Source organism: Phoenix dactylifera, chromosome 5 (genome assembly GCF_051530095.1).
Source record: "Phoenix dactylifera cultivar Ajwa chromosome 5, Ajwa_hap1_PhDact_Kaust_v1.1, whole genome shotgun sequence".
In the NCBI taxonomy this organism is placed as follows: Eukaryota; Viridiplantae; Streptophyta; class Magnoliopsida; order Arecales; family Arecaceae; genus Phoenix; species Phoenix dactylifera.
This window is the reverse complement of record NC_143194.1, coordinates 9,997,192-10,015,288: the sequence shown is the minus strand read 5'-3', so window position 1 is coordinate 10,015,288 and position 18,097 is coordinate 9,997,192. Positions and strand designations below refer to the sequence as shown.

At 41.5% G+C, this 18,097-nt stretch overlaps 1 protein-coding gene and 1 long non-coding RNA gene across 3 annotated transcripts; one reads left to right on the top strand and one right to left on the bottom strand.

Annotated features, from left to right (window-relative positions):
- Positions 1-4,024: 4,024 nt before the first annotated feature.
- LOC148703367 (protein argonaute 1-like) lies at positions 4,025-18,052 on the top strand. 2 transcript variants are annotated; one of them, XM_088721618.2, is made up of 4 exons: positions 4,025-4,629; positions 16,453-16,950; positions 17,372-17,574; positions 17,911-18,039. In XM_088721618.2, the coding sequence occupies exons 2-4, from the start codon at positions 16,878-16,880 to the stop codon at positions 17,929-17,931; spliced, it is 297 nt and encodes a 98-aa protein (XP_088577744.1). In that variant the 5' UTR covers positions 4,025-4,629; positions 16,453-16,877; the 3' UTR covers positions 17,932-18,039. The 2 variants fall into 2 exon arrangements, with proteins under 2 accessions (XP_088577744.1, XP_088577745.1); XM_088721619.2 differs by having other exon boundaries at positions 4,047-4,629; positions 17,914-18,052.
- Positions 4,270-15,667, bottom strand: LOC103720199 (uncharacterized). Its single transcript, XR_606097.6, has 2 exons — positions 4,786-15,667; positions 4,270-4,680 (listed from the first exon to the last, which is right to left on the bottom strand). It is a non-coding gene; the product is annotated as an uncharacterized LOC103720199 (long non-coding RNA).
- Positions 18,053-18,097: the final 45 nt, after the last annotated feature.

The window sequence follows — 18,097 nt, the reverse complement described above, 5'->3', positions numbered from 1 at the left end:
AAATTTTTCTTTTTTCAATTCCATTCTTAGAATTTTTTATTAGTCAATAATTTAAATAAATTGAATGTTGCATGGAGAATTAACTAAGTCAATACTCAAGAAACATGATCAACATGACGACACGACTTAAAATAATAGATATTTAGGATAACTAAAGAAATAATTAAAACTGTGTTTTGATATCTGATCTGGTATAAAATATACTTGCCTATCATGGGTCAATACGTGGTATGCAGGAAGACCAAATTCTAATATATTTGAATTTTAAATGTATTAAGAGGAAAGCTTATAGCTCCATAATTAAAAGGATCCATACGAGGAAGGACGGTTATAACACACTGTGAATTCGGCCTCCAATAGTAACGGAACCATATCTCCTTCTCTATATAAATAGGGCCAGATGATCAAAGTACAAACTCTCATAGCTCATCTATCAACTCAGACTGTCATTCTGTTCTTCTTTTGTGCAGATCAAAATTCTTCTTCTCTCGCCTCCTTTCTCTGGTTCTCTCCAGAAATCTCTCTGCTCTCTTCTCCGCATTTAGAAAGTAGTGAAAGCAGAAGGGGAAGTCCGGCTTCATCTCTTCTTCTCTTTTCCTCAAAGAAAGACCTACCACGTTGCCAACCTCAAGCTATATCGGCTCTCAAGCTGATCTCACAAGACCACAACCTCGATGAGCTAGCCTCTAGAAGATCGATGAGCTGACCTCCCGTAGGTTAACAAGTCGACCTTCTACAGATGAACAATTTGACCTTCCACAGGCCAAAAAGATAGTCTTTTCTACAGACTCAAGACTCCGAAGAATCCTCTTTAATGACTCCTCTATAAAAGGAGATCTGAAACACCAAGCATACAGATTAGGTTATTCTATCCCATACTCTCTTCTTCCACACCATTATCAAAAACAATCAAAAGTCTCTTATTCTCTTATTATTGCCTATTTCCTTTTCTTTTCCGCACCAAACACTCTTTCTAATTTAAGCATCAGGAGTCCGATCGGAACTAAAACAACGACTCCTTTGAACTTGTGTTGTCTTGCATATCAACAGAGGTGCTCCACATCAGCAATCCAGAGATCGGCAGCAATAATATAGTATGAAATAATTAATTAATTAAAAAATTTAAAATGCCATGCGGTGGACCAACAATGCATCTCAAGCTTAATAGTGAAGTGGTGGCACTTTTTTTTTCCCTATCTGTATATCTTTAAATAGATGATATCTATTTATTGATTTATACATGTCTGCTAGTAATATCCAGTAAATAATTAACAAAACTTCATTACTCTGATGAACAGTTTAAATGGACAAATCAACATCAAAGTAGTCCCATATTGCCAGGCTGTGTTTTGGTGACAGCGTCAATAATGCAATAAAATCGCATGTTTGTATTCACTCATACTTCTGTCATTAATAATTTGTTTTTGGTCTCGTTGGCCCATCTTTATCTACCCGACAGCTAGTGTCTGAAGCGGATACCTCCTATGTCATTTAATAGTTATTATTTCACCCACTCGCTTTGATGAGCATAGTGCACACCAGCCCCACTAAATTATTCACTCATGTTCTCTCCTCTAGGAATAATTGAAGACCTTAAATTAATCAAGTGGTCCATGAGTAGCTTCTTCCATGCTGACTCCTTCAGCTATCAGGTGCTTATAAAGTATTATGCCCATCACTTCTAGGTGAACTGCCCTAGCACCCACCTGTTAGAGTGATGGCCATTTTTTTTTTTTAATTCCACAATTTTATGAAGCTCCTTGCATCATTGGTGACATGGTAGGCATGATTTGTAAAGTAATAATGTTCGAAAACATGAATAAGTGCATTTGCAATGTGATTGACACATTGGTCTCAAGTTCACTGCTGTAATTTGACATGATTTTTGGATTGATCAAGGATTTGAGGTTTATGGATGTATACCTAAAGCTACATCTTGGCTAACCAGCTTAGTAATGACCGAAATCTAGTCCAAGAGAGAGTTGCAAATTGGTACCCATTTGTAAACCGAGCAGCAATTACATCAAAATCCTCGATCCATGATGCTAATTCAAGTTGCATCCGACTAGGATTATCACCAAGCCTGCATATTTTGTACTAGTTAATTCATCTGTTCAAACCTTGTATGTGAACTAGACATTGTTAGGAAAAATTTAAATGCGCACGCGGCCCGAAATTTGGCCGCGTGCGCATTTGAGAAAAAGAAAAAGAAAAAGAAAAAGAAAGGCCAGCGGGCGTTACACGGATGCATTTGAAAACGCGTCTGCAAAATTACCATATTGCCCCTATAAAAATCTCTATATAAACTCCTTGTTCTCATCTCTTTTAGATACACAAAAAAAATTGAAAAAAATAGTGGAAAAATTCTTCTTCCTCTTAGCCACTTCCGAATTTTGTTTTTACATTTTCATTCAGTTTATTTAGTTTTTTTCATTACGCTCTTTGCTGGATCTGCAAGTCCGATCGGGTCGCTTTGACTTCTTCCGAGACGTGCCGAAGAAGAAGTTGTAGGATCGTCGTATCTCCGAGAAGGATTGCCAGGAGATCCGTACGTGGGGGAAAATACTTCTTTGGGACAGCGTCTACGCGCTACGACCTTTCTTCAATCAGGCTACTTTCTTCTACTTTTATTTTTAATTTAATATTAGTAGATTTGTAGGATTTGAAATTTTATGATATAAATTTATTAAATGCATAGATTTATTTTGTGCTAGATTAGATTTATTTTGCATTGAAATAAAATTATTTAGATGCCGAATAATATGCATGTATATTATTCCCTTTAAGATTTTTTATTAATTGAATTAATAGATTTATTTGTTTATTTATATGATATATTGCTAACAGACATATGGCATGCAATGTATCATGTTGATTTTCTTCGCATCTAAATATTGTGCAATGCTGTTATCTAGCTACGAGATAAGTTAACATGTTTCTTTTAGGTCTCTATCTGCACTTGATATGGATCATGATATAAGTTAAACTATAGTTTAATCCGTGGGCTAGTGCTGTGGCAACCAAAAGGTCAGATTTGTTTAACCCAAAGCCCGCCTGTGGTAGCTGGAATCCAACTCTAATTTCTTTATTTTTCTAATAGTACACTATAGGGAAAATAGGAATTTCCGACCATAATCCGCCAACGCTAGAAAAAAGCATCGATAATTTGGCTACCGTGCCAAAATTTGCCAACGCTTTTTACTCGTATCAGTATATTACGGTGCTTAAAAGCATCGGAAGTAGAGGAAAGGGATCTCCCAGACTCTTTTTGGTAAGCATCATTGGGAGCAAATAATAAAACAACGTGAATAAGCGTCATCAGAAGCCAATAACAAAATGACACTTATAAGCGTCGTCGATTTCTATATATTCTCCTAAATCGATCGACCGACCCAGCATCCCCATCAGCCCCCTTTTAGTCTCCTTTCTTCTCTAATGCCCAAATCAATCGATCGACCTGCCGAGCTCTGCCTTCGCCTTTTCGCGCTTTCTCCTTTGCCAACTTCCTCCTCCTCGCTGCTCATACCCACCGCCAATCTGTGGTGTTCTTCGAAGCTCCAGCTAACCGCCCTCCTCCGGCCGACTGCCCTTCTTCACTGCGGATCTCAACCAGTCTACTTTCATGCTGGTGATTTTATTTTCAGAATATTTTCCTCTTGTGTTTCATGCATATATTTGTATATAGAGTTTTAAATATATATTTTTTTTAAAAATACACTTATGATGCTTTTAAAGCATCGTTAAAACATACGATAGCGACGCTTATTTGCGTCGTTAATTAGAGACGTAAATAAGCATCACCAATATAAGACGCTTCAATGCCAACGCTATTTAAAAGCGTCAACGATTAGCGGCGCTTATGAGCGTCGTTTGTTATAACTCACAACGTGAATCAAAAGTGTCGTAAAATTATTTTTTTATGGTAGCATTGATGACGCTTTTGCAATGCTTTAGAAAGCGTCAGGAATCTAACTTGCAGTACTTTTCGCATCGGCAAATCCATTAAAAAGTGTCGGCAATGCCAGATGTTCCTATAGTGGCATGTGTTTAAGGGTGTGATAAATAGAGCTTGATTGTGCCTATGTTTGGTCGAGCTTGGTGTTACATTCAATTTCAAGCCCGACTTTTTAGACCATGCTCGGTTCTTTTATTATTTGATCTGAGGTAAATTCAAGCTTAATTTCTAATCAAGCCAAAGACAAGCCAAGCCAATTTGCTTGATAATTTAAATCAAGTTAAAATCAATTCGAGCTTAAATAAAGTCTCAACTTATGGAGCTTAGACCATATCTTCAACAATTAACTACAAGAATGAATTTGTAAATACAGGGCCAGATGGGCTGACTGGGACCATAGTCGGCGGCCCATCTGAAGATCCAAACTAGGTATCTTCAAAAAGGAGGCGGTTATAACTGCCTAACAACCGCGGACACGACGGATCTCGCTCCCCTCTTCCCCAAAGCAAGCCATAAAAGCCGGAGGAGTTCTTCACTGAGGCATCTTTCCCTCCTCAATACTTCTTTTCTCCATTCTTTTAGCAGCAGCGGAGCTCCCCGGATCCGCCGTCGAGCTGCCGGAGGAAGCGGTACAAGCTGCCGGAAGAAGTTCCCCATCTCCTCCTCAGAACTAGGTAAGCCCTTAATCCCTTTATTCATGCTCTGTTAGATTAGATCTAGCCTAGCTATGAAACAAAAACAAGAAAAGGAAAGAATGAAAACAAAAGAAAAAGAATAGGAAGAAGAAGAAGATGAAGAGGAGGAGGAGGAAAGGAAGGGGAAGAGTTTACCTGGTATGCTCAGCCGCAGTCGTCGACGGCCGGAGGCCCTTCCTCCCCTCCTTTGGTCACGACGAGCTCGGCCGCAGCCATGGCCGCATCCATGGCCATGGCCGCATCCATGGCCATGGCCGTGGGTTATTGCCCCTGCCCCAATGGGAACGAGGAAGGAGCCACCGGCTCCGACCGCAGGCTCCATCGGCCCTCGGCCAGAGCTGCGGCAGGTCGGAGGCCCCTTCCTCTCGAGAGGGTGGTCCCGACCCCCATGTCCATCAAAGGGGGAGATGGGGATGAGGGGAAGAAGGGAGGCTGAGGATGGGGAAGAAAAGAGGCGGGCGACGGTGGACTCTAGATTTGGTAGCCGAAGGCTCCATAGAGGAGATTGGGGCCTCCCGAGCCCGCCTCCTTTCCTCATGGGAGGAGAGGAGAAGACGAGGGGAAGGAGATCGGGGTGAAAAATGGAAGAAGAAGGGGAAGAAGATGGGTTTTGATCGGGAAGAAGAAGATGAAAATAGGAAAAGGGCTTTTTATGGTTCAAATAAATGGACCAAGGGCCGGGCTTGGTCCGAGCCCAATGTCCCTGAACCCAAATTGACTTAGGCTAAAAGGGGGCCTAAGGGCCTTCAATAGGTGCTGAGTTAATGGGCCACGGGATGACCTTAAATAATGGTGATTATAAGGGCCTAAAGAGCCTAAACCTTACAGAAGGGTTAATTTGAATATAAGCTATATGGGTTGAGTCAAAAGTTTCCTTTAAATTAACTAAAGCTAATAGGGTCTAGTTATAAATCAACTAAGTAAGTTGCTGGGCGTGAATATAAACAAGCCCATAATCAATTTAAAAAAAAAATCATCGTCCACAAGTTGTTCCTTTCAAACGCGCATGTCATCCCAATTTCATTTTCATCTCTCCATACCAAGCTCCTTGGTAATCTTGTCTTCCGTATGCACAAATAAAAGGTTGTGAATGGGAATCTAGGTACTGTCTACAAATTAAGGAACATCAAATTTGCTATAGAACCAACAACCATGTCTATAAGAAAAGAAATTTGGCCATACCACTGTATGAAGAAAAGGTGGTCAAGGGAAGGAGGCTTTGGTCAAGATGGAGGCTTAGAAATGAGTTCTCTAAGGTCCCTATCGTAGAACCTAACTTTCCTTCGTACGTTAATGTTCCCATGCTTGAAAGAGTCACTGAGCATGGGTTTGGGGACAGTTACGTGGTCCCAAGTCCTAGCCCATGAACTGGTCCTCTTTTTTTTGAACACAGACTGCTGGCCTTCAGGTTTACAAGAAGCAAACAAAGCTCTCCATCTCTCTCTCTCTCTCTCTCTCTCTACACACAATACATACACCCAGACACACAGACATGGTGAACCATGCGATGTGTTTGCATGGTTTGAGATGGGGTCCAGGAGGGCCCGACTATCCTGAACCCTGCAATGGTTAGTGATCATGCATGTTTCCGTTGTACATGCACATGAGAAACCTAGCAAGGGCCTCAACTTAGATGGTATACCAAATTTATAAAGGAGAAAGTATTGTAAAAACTAAGCAAAGATTCCCGTGCTTCATAGGAGAATGAAGCATGCAGAAGTTGATACACAAGAAAAAAATAGTGAATAAATAGATATCTGTACTTTTTGTTCCTTTGCAAAGTTTAGATCATTTTATCACCTCTTTTTCTTACCAGTACTCATGCCAGTGGTTAACTAGCTCTCAAACAGTTTATGTATTCAATATATTTTCTATCATTTCTTTTACATGTTTTAAGGGTGAAAAAACTGCTATAATTGCATATATATATAAAAAACCTACATAAAAGCCACATGATGTGGCCTAAATCTAATCCGCCTATCATGGGTCAACATGTGGCGAGCATTTTAAAATGATTTGAATCCGAAAGAATTTGAATTTTTTGTAGGATCCAAATAACAAAAAAGGGAGATTATGGCAAATTTGAATCCAAATAAGAAAGGAGGTTATAGCAATCCCTTGATTTTCGCCTCCAAATCGTAATGGATCTATGCTCCCTCTTCTATATAACAAGGCTAAGGGACTCCAAAGAGGAGAGAGGAACGATCAAAGTCTCTGAAGCACAGATAGCGAGAGGCTCTCAAGAAGATGCTTTCAAGCTCTCATTGCTCTCAAGCACAAGCTCTCATAGCTATCTCTATGCATAGCCATACCCACATGTTATCTCCTCTCCAGATAGGATGCGCATCCTTGGAGGCCGCCCTTCCATGCCATCTGAGATTCGAGCATCATGCATGCGAGACCTATATCCTGGAGACTAGGACATGGGTCCCTAGAGGTCGTCCTTCTATACCATCCAAGATACAAGCATCATGCGTATCAGACGTGCAACTATTGTGCTTGCGCACGGGACGCAACCACCGACCAAAAGGCCGAGCTACCAAGCTCCAAGCCATGCTCCCATGCCGAGCTCCCAAGCCAAGCACTTCAGGTCGAGTCTTCCATGTCATGCACCGCAGGCCAAGCTCCCAAGCCAATAACTCTAAGCTGAGCTCCCAGGCCGAGCATTCCAGATCGCGCTCCCATGCCGAGCACTCCATGCTAAGCTCCCAAGCCAAACACCTAGGTCGAACACTCTAGGCTGAGCACTCCAAGCACTCCAAGCCGAGCTTCCATGCTAAGCACCCTAGGCCGAGCTCCTATGTCGAGCATGCTAGGTCGGGCTCCCATGTCGATCACTTCAAACCAAGCATCCCAGGTCGAGCTCCTAGTCCGAGCACTCCAGGCCGAGCTCCCATGCTGAGTACTCTAGGCCAAGCTCCCATGTTGAGCATTCTAGACCGAGCACTTTAGGCCAAGCACTCACAGCCTAATAATTCAGAGAAATCGTTCAACTCTAATGCTCTTTATTCTCATGCTATTTCTCACTGTTATTCCAAAAGCCCTACCAAATTTAAACATCGGAGGAGGTCCGGTTAAAGCCACCCTAGTGGGCTTTTCTATTCTCCTTATGTGTAGATCTATGACTCTCCATGATAAATTGGTGCTCCGTCTTTCACCACCATGGACCGAGCAAATTGATCTACACCCTTCATACCTCCAAATCATCAGACCATGGTCGGGCAAGATTTGGACAACAACAGATTGATGCAATATGAAGGGTTTGAACCTTCAACCTTGTGGAAAACAAGGATGTACCCACTTTCTTTCTTTGTCGGATTTGAGCACCTTCGATAACGACATCATCAGTCAGACACAACTCGATATGACAACCAACAAAGACTCTCTCAAGTGTAACAGGTCAGGCGATCCATCCAACGGCCCTGAGGAGGCAACACCTCTATCATATAAGCCTACACGGCTATCACAGGTCGGGCAAGCTATCTTACGACCATGAGGAGGCAACACCTCCATCCTATAAGTCCACAAGGCTACCACAGGTTAGACAAGCCATTCAACGGCCCTGACCTGCAAGACTATGCAGCTAGAAAGTTTTTTGGATAACATCCATAGAGACAACACCTCCGTTCATTGGAAGAGCCATCCAACAGCCCCAACTTGCAAGCCTATTGGGCTAAAATATTTTTTTGGGGAGCTTCCGCAAAGGCAACACCTCGTTCATTAGATGAGGCATCCAATAGTCCCAACCTACAAGCCTAGGTAGCTAGAAAGTTCTTTGGGGAGCCTCCGCAGGGCTAACACCTTCATTCATCGGATGAGCCATTCAGCGACCCCAACTTGTGAGCCTACGCAGCTAGAAAGTTCTTTGGAAAGCTTTTACGAAGGCAATACCTGTGTTTTACTGACTTCCAAGTCGAATACTTGGCGAACTAACCGACCTCTCTAGGTTGGAATAGCCAAGGTGGAGAAACTGGCTCTTGCGTTGAAGACCTGACCAACTAACCGACCTCTCCAGATCAAGACGACCCAGGTGGAGACCTACTTCCATTCTACTGACCCTGCATCGAAGATCTAGTGAGCTAACCAACCTTTTTAGGTTGAGACGTCCTTGATGGAGATGGAAATATCCAACTAACTATAAAGTTGACTAGATCTGTCGACCAAAAGGATAGGATGAGCCTAGAGTAGTTGAAGTCCAAACTGACCTAGGACGCCTAGCTCCATCACCTCAGTCGACAACCATGTGATCTTCGAATCTCAACAGCTCAAGAGTTGAACCTTCGAGTACTCCCAACCTATAAGCTCGCACATGAAAAGATCCAAATCCACCTTGGCCAAGTAGCACTAAGAATAGGGGGCAAACATCTAGCAAGCCAATCTATCCAGCAAGCTAACCAATAGTAGGTTGAAGAGCAGATCTTCATAGCTCTTAGCATGAAAAGCCGACCCTAGCAACTTTCAAAACAAAGAAGGGTTTAATGACTAGCCGAGGTTTTCACACCTGGTCGTAGTTTAGACTCGTGACTTTAAAAGATGGATGAAGCAAAAGGGGCCCAAACCTGCCTACAATTAGCTAGCTTGACTATTTCTATCATCTAAGCTAGGAAAAATGGCTTGAACTTGGAAGTGGGGAAGGAGGGGGCAAGTGATGTGGCCTAAATCAAATCCTCTTATCACAAGTCGACACGTGGAGAACATTTTGAAAAGATTTGAATTTGAAAAAAAAAAGAATTCTTGGCAGAGTCCAAACAAGAAAGGATATTATGATAAATTTGAATCCGGACAAGAAATAAGGTTATAGCAATTCCTTGATTTTTGCCTCTAAATCGTAATGGATTCGTGCTCCCTCCACTATATAAACAAGGCCATGGACTCCAAAAAGAGGAGGAACGACTAGTGGCTCCTAAGAATAGATGGCAAGAGATTCCTAAGAAGAGGCTTTCAAGCTCTCATGGCGATAAGCACTCATGGCTGCCTCTGCGCCTGACACCTCTTCCATGGTCGTTCCCGCACATAGTCTCCTCTCTAGACGGGATGTGCATCTTTGGAGGCCACCCTTCTATGCCACTCGAGGCCCGAACGCCATGCTTGCAAGACCTGCATTCTTAGAAACCAGGAGACACATCCTTGGAGGTGGCTCTTCCATGCTGTCCAAGACACAAGTGTCGTGTGCATAGGACACGCAATCGCCAACTAGAAGGCCGACTACCAAGCTCCAGGCCGCACACCCACGCTGAGCACTCTGGGCTAAGCTTCCATGCCGAGCACTTCAGGTCGAACACTCTGGGCCAAGTTCCCATGCCAAGTACTCCAGGTCGAGCACTCCGAGCCGACCTCCTATGCCGAGCACTTCGGGCCAAACTCCTAAGCCGAGCTCCCAGGTTGAGCCCTCTAGGCTGAGAACTCCAAGCTAATCTTCCAGGCCGAGCTCCCATATCGAGCACTCTAGGTCAAGCTTACATGCCAAACACTTCAGACCAAGCTCTCAGGTTGAGCTCCTAAGCTTGGCGCTCCAGGCCAAGCTCCCATGCCGAGCACTCCCGGCCAAGCTTCCATGTCTAAAACTCCAGGCTAAGCTCGTAAGCTGAGCTTCTATGCTGAGAACCCCAAGCTGAGCTCTAGACTGAGCTCCCAAGCGGAGCTTTCATTCCGAGCACTCCAAGTCGAGCGCTTTAGGTCGAGCACTTCAGGCTAGACACTCAAGACCTAACGATCCAAGGAGATCATTTTACTCTGATGCTTATTATTCTCTTGCTATTTTTCGATGTTATTCCAAAGCCTTGTCTGACTTAAGCATCGAAAGAGGCTCGGCCGAGGCCAACCTGATGGGCCTTTCTCTTCTCTTTATATGCATATTCGTGATTCTCTACGGCAGATAGGCACTCCGTCTTCCACCACTGTAGACTGAGCGGATTGAGCTGCATTTTCTACACCACCAAATCATCGTATCATAATCTGGTAGGATTTAGGCATCAATACCATCTATAAGATATGTGGCCACTAAGGTCCTGACCACATCAATAGATATCCTTTCATATTCTCTTTGGAACTTGGTTTTTTTTCTTGGTTCTCCAGAAAATCTTCTGCATTATCTGGCCTCCAAATGCTTCAACTTCCATGGTGGTGGCTTCAGTGGGAGCTTTTGGAGATCTCCTCATCAATGTCCCGGTGCGTGGCATGATGGAATCCTGAATAGAGTTCGAGTACATGATCATCATTCCCATTCATGTAGCACGGCCCACAATTAAAGCTTCAAGCCACATGGCAATCCAAACTAGAAGATCACAGGGGCCTCCATCTCAATCATTAACTCTTTCAGGCTTAAATGTTCAGTGATGTGATGGTCTCGTACTAGCTAAAATCCTCATGATTCGACCAATGCCTGAGACCAACATGTTGGTCCCATGCCTAACCAAATGGCTAGTGGTCTAAACCCGCCAAAGTATCATATCCTCTGTCCTCATTAGCTTGAAAACTACTGTTTATATCCTGGAGTCATTCAGCCGTTAGACCATGTTCAGTTTGGAACTCACCTCCAAACGGGCTTTGAGAGAAAGAAATAAGAGAGAAAGTCATTCCAATCAAACATGCTTATTCCAGAAGAAATATCTATTTCTACTATATCTTTCTCAATCTTAAACAAAAGATGGCATTAAAATATACCATTGTAGAACTAATATCAAATTATATTCTAGAAAAAGTTAAATACGAGATCCAAATTAATGCACCAAACAATTTTTAAGTCTAGTGGTTGGCACCCCATCACTTAGCACATCTGGGTAGAGATAAATATAGGATGCAAAGTCCAACTGTTGAGTTCAACAATGAAGTAATTGCACGTAGGGTTGTATATGACTACAAGTTCGACAATTCCATTTCCCCCTTCTTGAAAACCTATCTCAGCAGTGATCTTCCTACTTTTTTCCCCCTTGTTTGTCACTAATTCCTCTCTATTAGGCTTGACAAGTTATCATATGTGTATTAAGCACTTGATGTATAGGTTAGAATTTTCAAATCACATAATTTTAGAGGCAATAGATGATACCCAATGATTCGAATCATCAATATGAAACCTAATCATCTAATTTTAAATAGGTGTAGGATGACTTGGATCCATATAAATGTGTGGACGCCTATATGTGTTTGTGTATATAGTTTGGGTAGGGCTATGGTTATTGGCTGGAACCAAGGAGGCGCCGATGGTATGGGCGGGTGCCATTCCTTGCTCCGAAGTATTCGATGTTGGGATCCCTTGCACGCCGCAAAAAAAATTCTGAACGCAGCGGAAGACATGCGCGAGATCCCGTTCATTGCATGAACTGATTTTAAAACCGATGTTTGTAGATAGATTAGGATTAAATTCTTTTTACATCATTAAGAAGATCAGATCTTTATTTTGTGCGGATAGATGATCACCGCAAACTGATGATCATGGTATTTGATGAAGGTTTGCTTGAAGCCGCACACGCGTCCGGCCTCCACGGGTATCCACACGAGGTAGAGGACCGACTGAAGCCTTTGAATCTCCTCGGGGTGCTAGCTCCCTTGCAGAGATGACTTTGGATGGCTGAAATCTTTCCTTTGAATCAACTCTTGATTGCCTATTGAATCAACTCTTGATTGCCTAAGGGAAGAGAAAGAAGAAGGAATAGCCAAGGAAGAAGATCTAAAGGCCACGCAACCTTTTCTTTTTTCTTTGTATTGGAACCAAGGAAGGGAGGAAGGAGGCCCATGCCACAAGCTTCTTTTCCTTTCTTTTTCTTGCGGCTGAAAGGAGGAAGAGGGAAGAAGCCTTGCTGCCGTGATAACCCAAGGAAAAACCTAAGTGGAGGGGTCGCACGCCCTTTCTCTTTTATGCGCTTAGGGATTGGGATGAGCTCCTAAAAATTTAGGAGCTCATCCTTATCCCCACGTTTTCAAGAGAGGAGGGGCGTACGCCCCTCCTTATCTCTTCATGCAAATGCAAAGGAGGGGCGTAAGCCCCTCCTTCCCATCCTCCTTTAAGTCAGCCTCCACTTAATCAAATTAAGTGAGGGGGTTGGGTCTAATTCTGGGGGTCCAATTCTCTTCCAAAAAGGATTAGGTGCACCCATTTTCTTTCCTTTCAAATTCTAATCCAATTAGAATTCAATTGAACCATGACTCAATTGAACTCTTCAATCCTAATCCAATTAGGAGTCATTAGATTAATTAGATTAATTAATTAGGACTTAAGAAATCCTAATCAAATTAGAACTTATTAAAATTTCAGTCCTAATCCAATTAGGACTCTAGAAATCCTACTCCAAGTAGGACTCTAATTTAATTTGGAATCCTAATCCAATTAGAACTCTAAGAATCCTACTCCAAATAGGACTCGATTTTAATATGATCAAGTCCAATTAATTAAATCCAATTAATTAAATTAAATTGCAATCCAATTGCAATTATTCCTTCTTCGACTCACTAACTCTTAGTGGGTTAACCAATTATCAATCAAATTGATTATTTATGATTCCTAATCATAATTCAATCATCGGATCGGTCAATACCTCTAATGTGTGTGACCCCATAGGTTCTATTCTGTCTGGTAATGAGATATATTGCGATCTCTATCACAATATCATTGAAAACTTTTTTCAATGGGTTGGAATAATTCCAACTCAACTCACCAGGGATCATTGATCATCAAGATAGTCCCTGTAAGTTTCACCATCCACAGTGACACCTAGCAGCATGTAGTGGCTACCCAGCAGAATGGAATGATGAACCTCTAGGTGCAATTATCGTATGATACAGTCTTTCTTTTGTGGATCCCTATAGGACGGAGGTCATGGATAACTCCTCAAACCCCATCGTTTGTCATATGTCAAGATTTATTTGACTTCAGTTCGAGAATGGAAAACTCTTTCTCCACTGTACGTACTGTCCTAGTCGAGGTCTTACGAACTCCGTCTTATAAATCATATAGGATCACTCCCTATCCACCAAGGTCGATAGATTCCTTGTAGGTACATATCCTACTTCTACGGTGAACCTACTACAACCAATCTACACCACAAGGACCCATATGGCTAGAGACTATATATACGTGCAGTCAAACTACAGCAACCTCACTGTGATAGCCGAAACACAGCAGGTCAAAGGACTAGTCACACTACTGCAACATCAAGCAAGTCACTGACGAGTGGATAGATATCCAAGTGACTTCTTGTCTTGGTCACGCTCAGTACCCTTGTTCTCTAATAAGCACCTGCATTATCACTTCAGTATCCCTACACTGTGGACTCGAGTCTCGTCCATCCATAAGAAAAGCAATCTGTGCACTGATCTCATCAGATCGATCACCATCCTTGTGATGATCCATCGATCAGGAGCATTTAAGAATTAATCACCAATAACACATGGTTCAAATTCTCAACTCTTGAGAATATGCATCATCATCTTATTAATTTTTTGGACGATTCATAGACACATATACAATATGAATGAAAAAAATGCCCATTTATTATTCAATAATAATAAAGTTAAGTACAAAATTATGTCTTAGAATTAATAATGTGTCAGCCAGATTAGCTTCTAGGGCATACATCTAACATTCGAGCTATGGTTTGTGGCGATGTGGCCTTTCAGGTCAAGCAGGCCAACGAGGCTGCAGACTAGGTGGCCTTGTACGTGGCCAATTATTCTGGAGATACCCTTTGGGATTGGAGAGAGGGAGTTGCCTAGTGCGCTTCGAAACTTGTTGTCTTTTGACTTTTTTTGAATGTATCCGTACTAGAATTGTATGAATCATCTATTCTAAGAAACAAAACCACTGAATTTTTTTTTTCTTTTTAAAAATCACCACCTCGTAGCCTTTTCCACATGATAAAAGAAACTATAAGCCCACCAAAGGCTAATGCATGCGTTTTATGGGGTTTCACCATTTAACAACTTAGGATCTTATCCAAAAAAGCTAACCGAAAAGTAATTTTTAGGTTTCTTGGTCCTGTATAACTATCCAGAATCTACCCAATGATTAACCGATGTGGGACTAAACACATGCCTGCACGAGTCCTCACATACTCCCCCATTTAAGCCCTAACATCCTCATCAGGCAAAGAGTTCAAATTCATTCAAATTTAATCACAAGCATCACGATCGGCCCATAGTTAGCCTCAATAAATTCGTGCTACAGTGTCTCCTAGTCCATATAAATTATGGGCCAAGTCCATTTTGATACTATTTGCAACAACCCAACAACCCAGTACCTTACCAAAATACTAGTCAAAAGATATTTTTTGGTTTTTTGGTCTATCCAAAATTTATTCAACAAATGACCAATATAAAAACTGCCCAGCGAATAATGTGGGAATAAACGCGATCCTCGCACACTACCCTCTCTTTCTGCCAACCTATGCTCCTCTTTATTTACCTTTCCGCGCTCTCTCTCCACCGTATCCTTCGAAGAATACTTTAAAAAGAGCTCTTTTCTAGGATTGAGCTGAGCTCTGTACTGGGGGGATGAGGAGGTTGGTGAGCCAGGATTGGGATATTTGGGCTGTAGCCCCGTTGCCTTTTATTAGCTATTGGGTTGGTTTTGTTTTTACCGTTGTTTTTGGCTGGCGAAGGAAGCTCTGCTTTTGACCTGCTTGCATTTGTTTCTTTGGTGCAAAGTTTATTTGAGCTGGTGAGTTGATGGGTCTTGGAGGCTTGGCTTTTTGGGACTGCATCATGAGATCTTTTCACTTCTATTATGTCAGTCTTGGGGTTGGGTTTTTGAACTCTAATCCTTCTCTCGTCTCTTTCTCTCTTTCCTCTTCATGTCATGGTCTTTTAATTAATTTGTTATGTTCTAGAATGAGCTCGACATTTTTATTTTGAATATGGGTAACTGGTCTACTTGTAAAATATTGTATTTGCAATTAAGATTTTATTATTATTATGAGTTTTGAATATAATTCTGTGTTCATGAGTTCAAAGTGGTGTTGGGTTTATGCTCTAATCCTTTCTTTGTCGTGTTTCTGGTTTAAAAAGTTGAGATCTTCAAGACTTCCCCCCCCCCCCCCCCCCCCCCCCCCCCCCCCCCCTCAAATTTAATGGTTTGGGTTTATTTTATGAGTTCTTAGGTTGGGTGTTTGTTGATTAGTTTCCACAGAAATGTCTTTGGTTGATTTTTGTTTTTTGAAAATTAGATGTGTTGATGCTTTACTTTCATTTCCGAATGGAAGTGGGTTAGGCTCTGAGTAACTCTTTATCTAAGAAGATTTGTTAATGCTTTTTGTACTTGGTTGGAATATTTTAATCTCATTCCATCTTTCAAGAAAAGTTTAAAGCTTTCACTCTTTTATATTTGATGCTGAACTCTTGTGCTTTAATGTCATGAATTTTTTTGGTATCACAGGTGGGGTATTCCATGACTCATTTCATAGGAGCTGAAATAAATACAAAAATAAAAACGAACATATTTGTTTGGTGCATAAGAAAAAGTTTAATATCATGAATTGTATGGTTCATTACATATTTGACAAAAAAATTCTTCTCTCCACTTTGAGTTCTTGCTGTTGTTTATTGGTTTATGAAGATGGAATTCATGGTTCTATTGAGTTTTGTCCCAATGCAAGAAAAATATTGAATCAAAAGTATTGAGTTGTGTGAATTAGCTATTGGGTTTTATGAACAGTGAGTTGTGGCAAAAAGATTGTGCTTTTATTCCTCTCTTCAACCCTTTGGTCTCTATATTGTTTCAATAATAATTTTTTTGTTCACTTTCCTTCTTCCTTTGGGAAATGCATAGGTCTTGCTGACAGGTTTTCTTCTCTCCTTTCTTCTGGTTTTTAGCACAGCAATCCATCAAATCTTTGAGAAAGAAGGACTAATACGCAAGTTGGCGAAAGACCCTTTTGTTTTCAAACAAGGTTGGGTTTTTGCTTCCCAAGTTCTTCGGCAGCCATGCCTATAAGACAGATGAAAGAGAGCTCAGAGCAGCACCTTGTGATCAAGGCCCAAGCTAACACCCCCATGAGCCAAGTTCAGAAGGCTTCTAAAACCTCTCAGAATGGAATAGGCCCACCACCTCAGGAACCACCCCAGAATGCAAAGCAGCCAAGCCACAACCCATCTCCTGCTAAGAGTAGAAGCAGAAGACGAGGTCAAGGGGTGCCAAAGGCCGGGCAATGCGACACTCTATCCAGATTGAAGTCGCTGGCCACATACCAGATTCCATCTGAGTGTTTGGAGAGTTCAAGTCATTTGGGTGACTCAGAATGGGTTTCCCTTCTTCAAGTAAATCTCTGAGGTTTCCTTCAAGGCCTGGGCTTGGTGAAGCAGGGACTAGATGTATAGTAAAAGCTAACCATTTTTTTGCTGAGCTACCAGACAAGGATTTCATCCACCATGACATAAGAAAAATTAATCTGTTCTAACTCCCTCCTGTTTAAATTTTTTAAATTTTGTATCATGCTAGCATAACAAGTACTGAAGCTATAGTAAATTTACATTGCTGGCTACCATCTCTTATTTTTCATGTTTTACATTTGCAACAGTATATCTTCTTCATATTAAGTTTATCTTGAGACATTAATTTTATTTACTTATTTCAGCATTTCAAAATGGCAAAAGTGAAAATATTAATTGGTTTGCTCATCTTTTCTCAAATAAAAGGGGACAGATGGACATATTGATCTGATCTCCATATTGATTTTTGTCCTTTCTTTTAGGGGAAGGTAACATTTCAGAGTATGCATTTTGTTTATTTCAGTGAATATAACACCTGAGGTGGCATCAAAAAATGTGAACAGAAGTATCATAGCAGAGCTGGTGAAACTGTACAGGGAATCTGAACTTGGGATGAGGTTGCCTGCCTATGATGGCAGGAGGAGTCTGTACACGGCTGGAGATCTCCCTTTCTCTTACAGGGAGTTCAACATCAAGCTTGTGGATGAAGAAGTAGGATGGCCCCAGGTAAGGACTTCTGGTCCAATTTATTGTGTCATTTGTTCCCCATATTCTCTTTTACTTTATCTCTTAATGGGACCACGCACTCCTTTTCTTGCATCTCAAAAACTCAGACATCTTGATAGACTTAAATGTGCTAATCAATCATCTACCGGAAAAATTTCTTTTAGATTTTGTTAGCATTTAGTTTTTCCCCTCGGTCCTTTGCTAAAGAGTTTCCAGATCTGTTCTTATTCATCTGTGCTGCAAGTTTGTGGACTTTCCTACTTTATCATGTCATTAGCAGAATAGTATTATTCCCTGCTCCTGTAATGATTTCATTTTCATGTTATTAAATTGAAGCAGAAGGAAGAGAGAATATAAGGCGGTAATTAAGTTTGTTGCCAGAGCAAATTTGCACCACCTTGGCCAATTTTTGGTAGGCAAACGTGCAGATGATCCACAGGAAGTTCTTCAAGTTCTTGACATTGTTCTGAGTGAACTTTCAAGTAAAAGGTGTCCATCCTAACGAGGTTTTAATGTGGTTTCA

Bases quoted from the DNA above. Each gene is read 5' to 3' on its own strand.
- LOC148703367 (XM_088721618.2), top strand. From the start codon at position 16,878: ATGGGTTTCCCTTCTTCAAGTAAATCTCTGAGGTTTCCTTCAAGGCCT. The intron at 16,951-17,371 runs GTATAGTAAAAG...TGTTTATTTCAG, and splicing joins TGGTGAAGCAGGGACTAGAT to TGAATATAACACCTGAGGTG. The intron at 17,575-17,910 runs GTAAGGACTTCT...ATTAAATTGAAG, and splicing joins AAGAAGTAGGATGGCCCCAG to CAGAAGGAAGAGAGAATATA.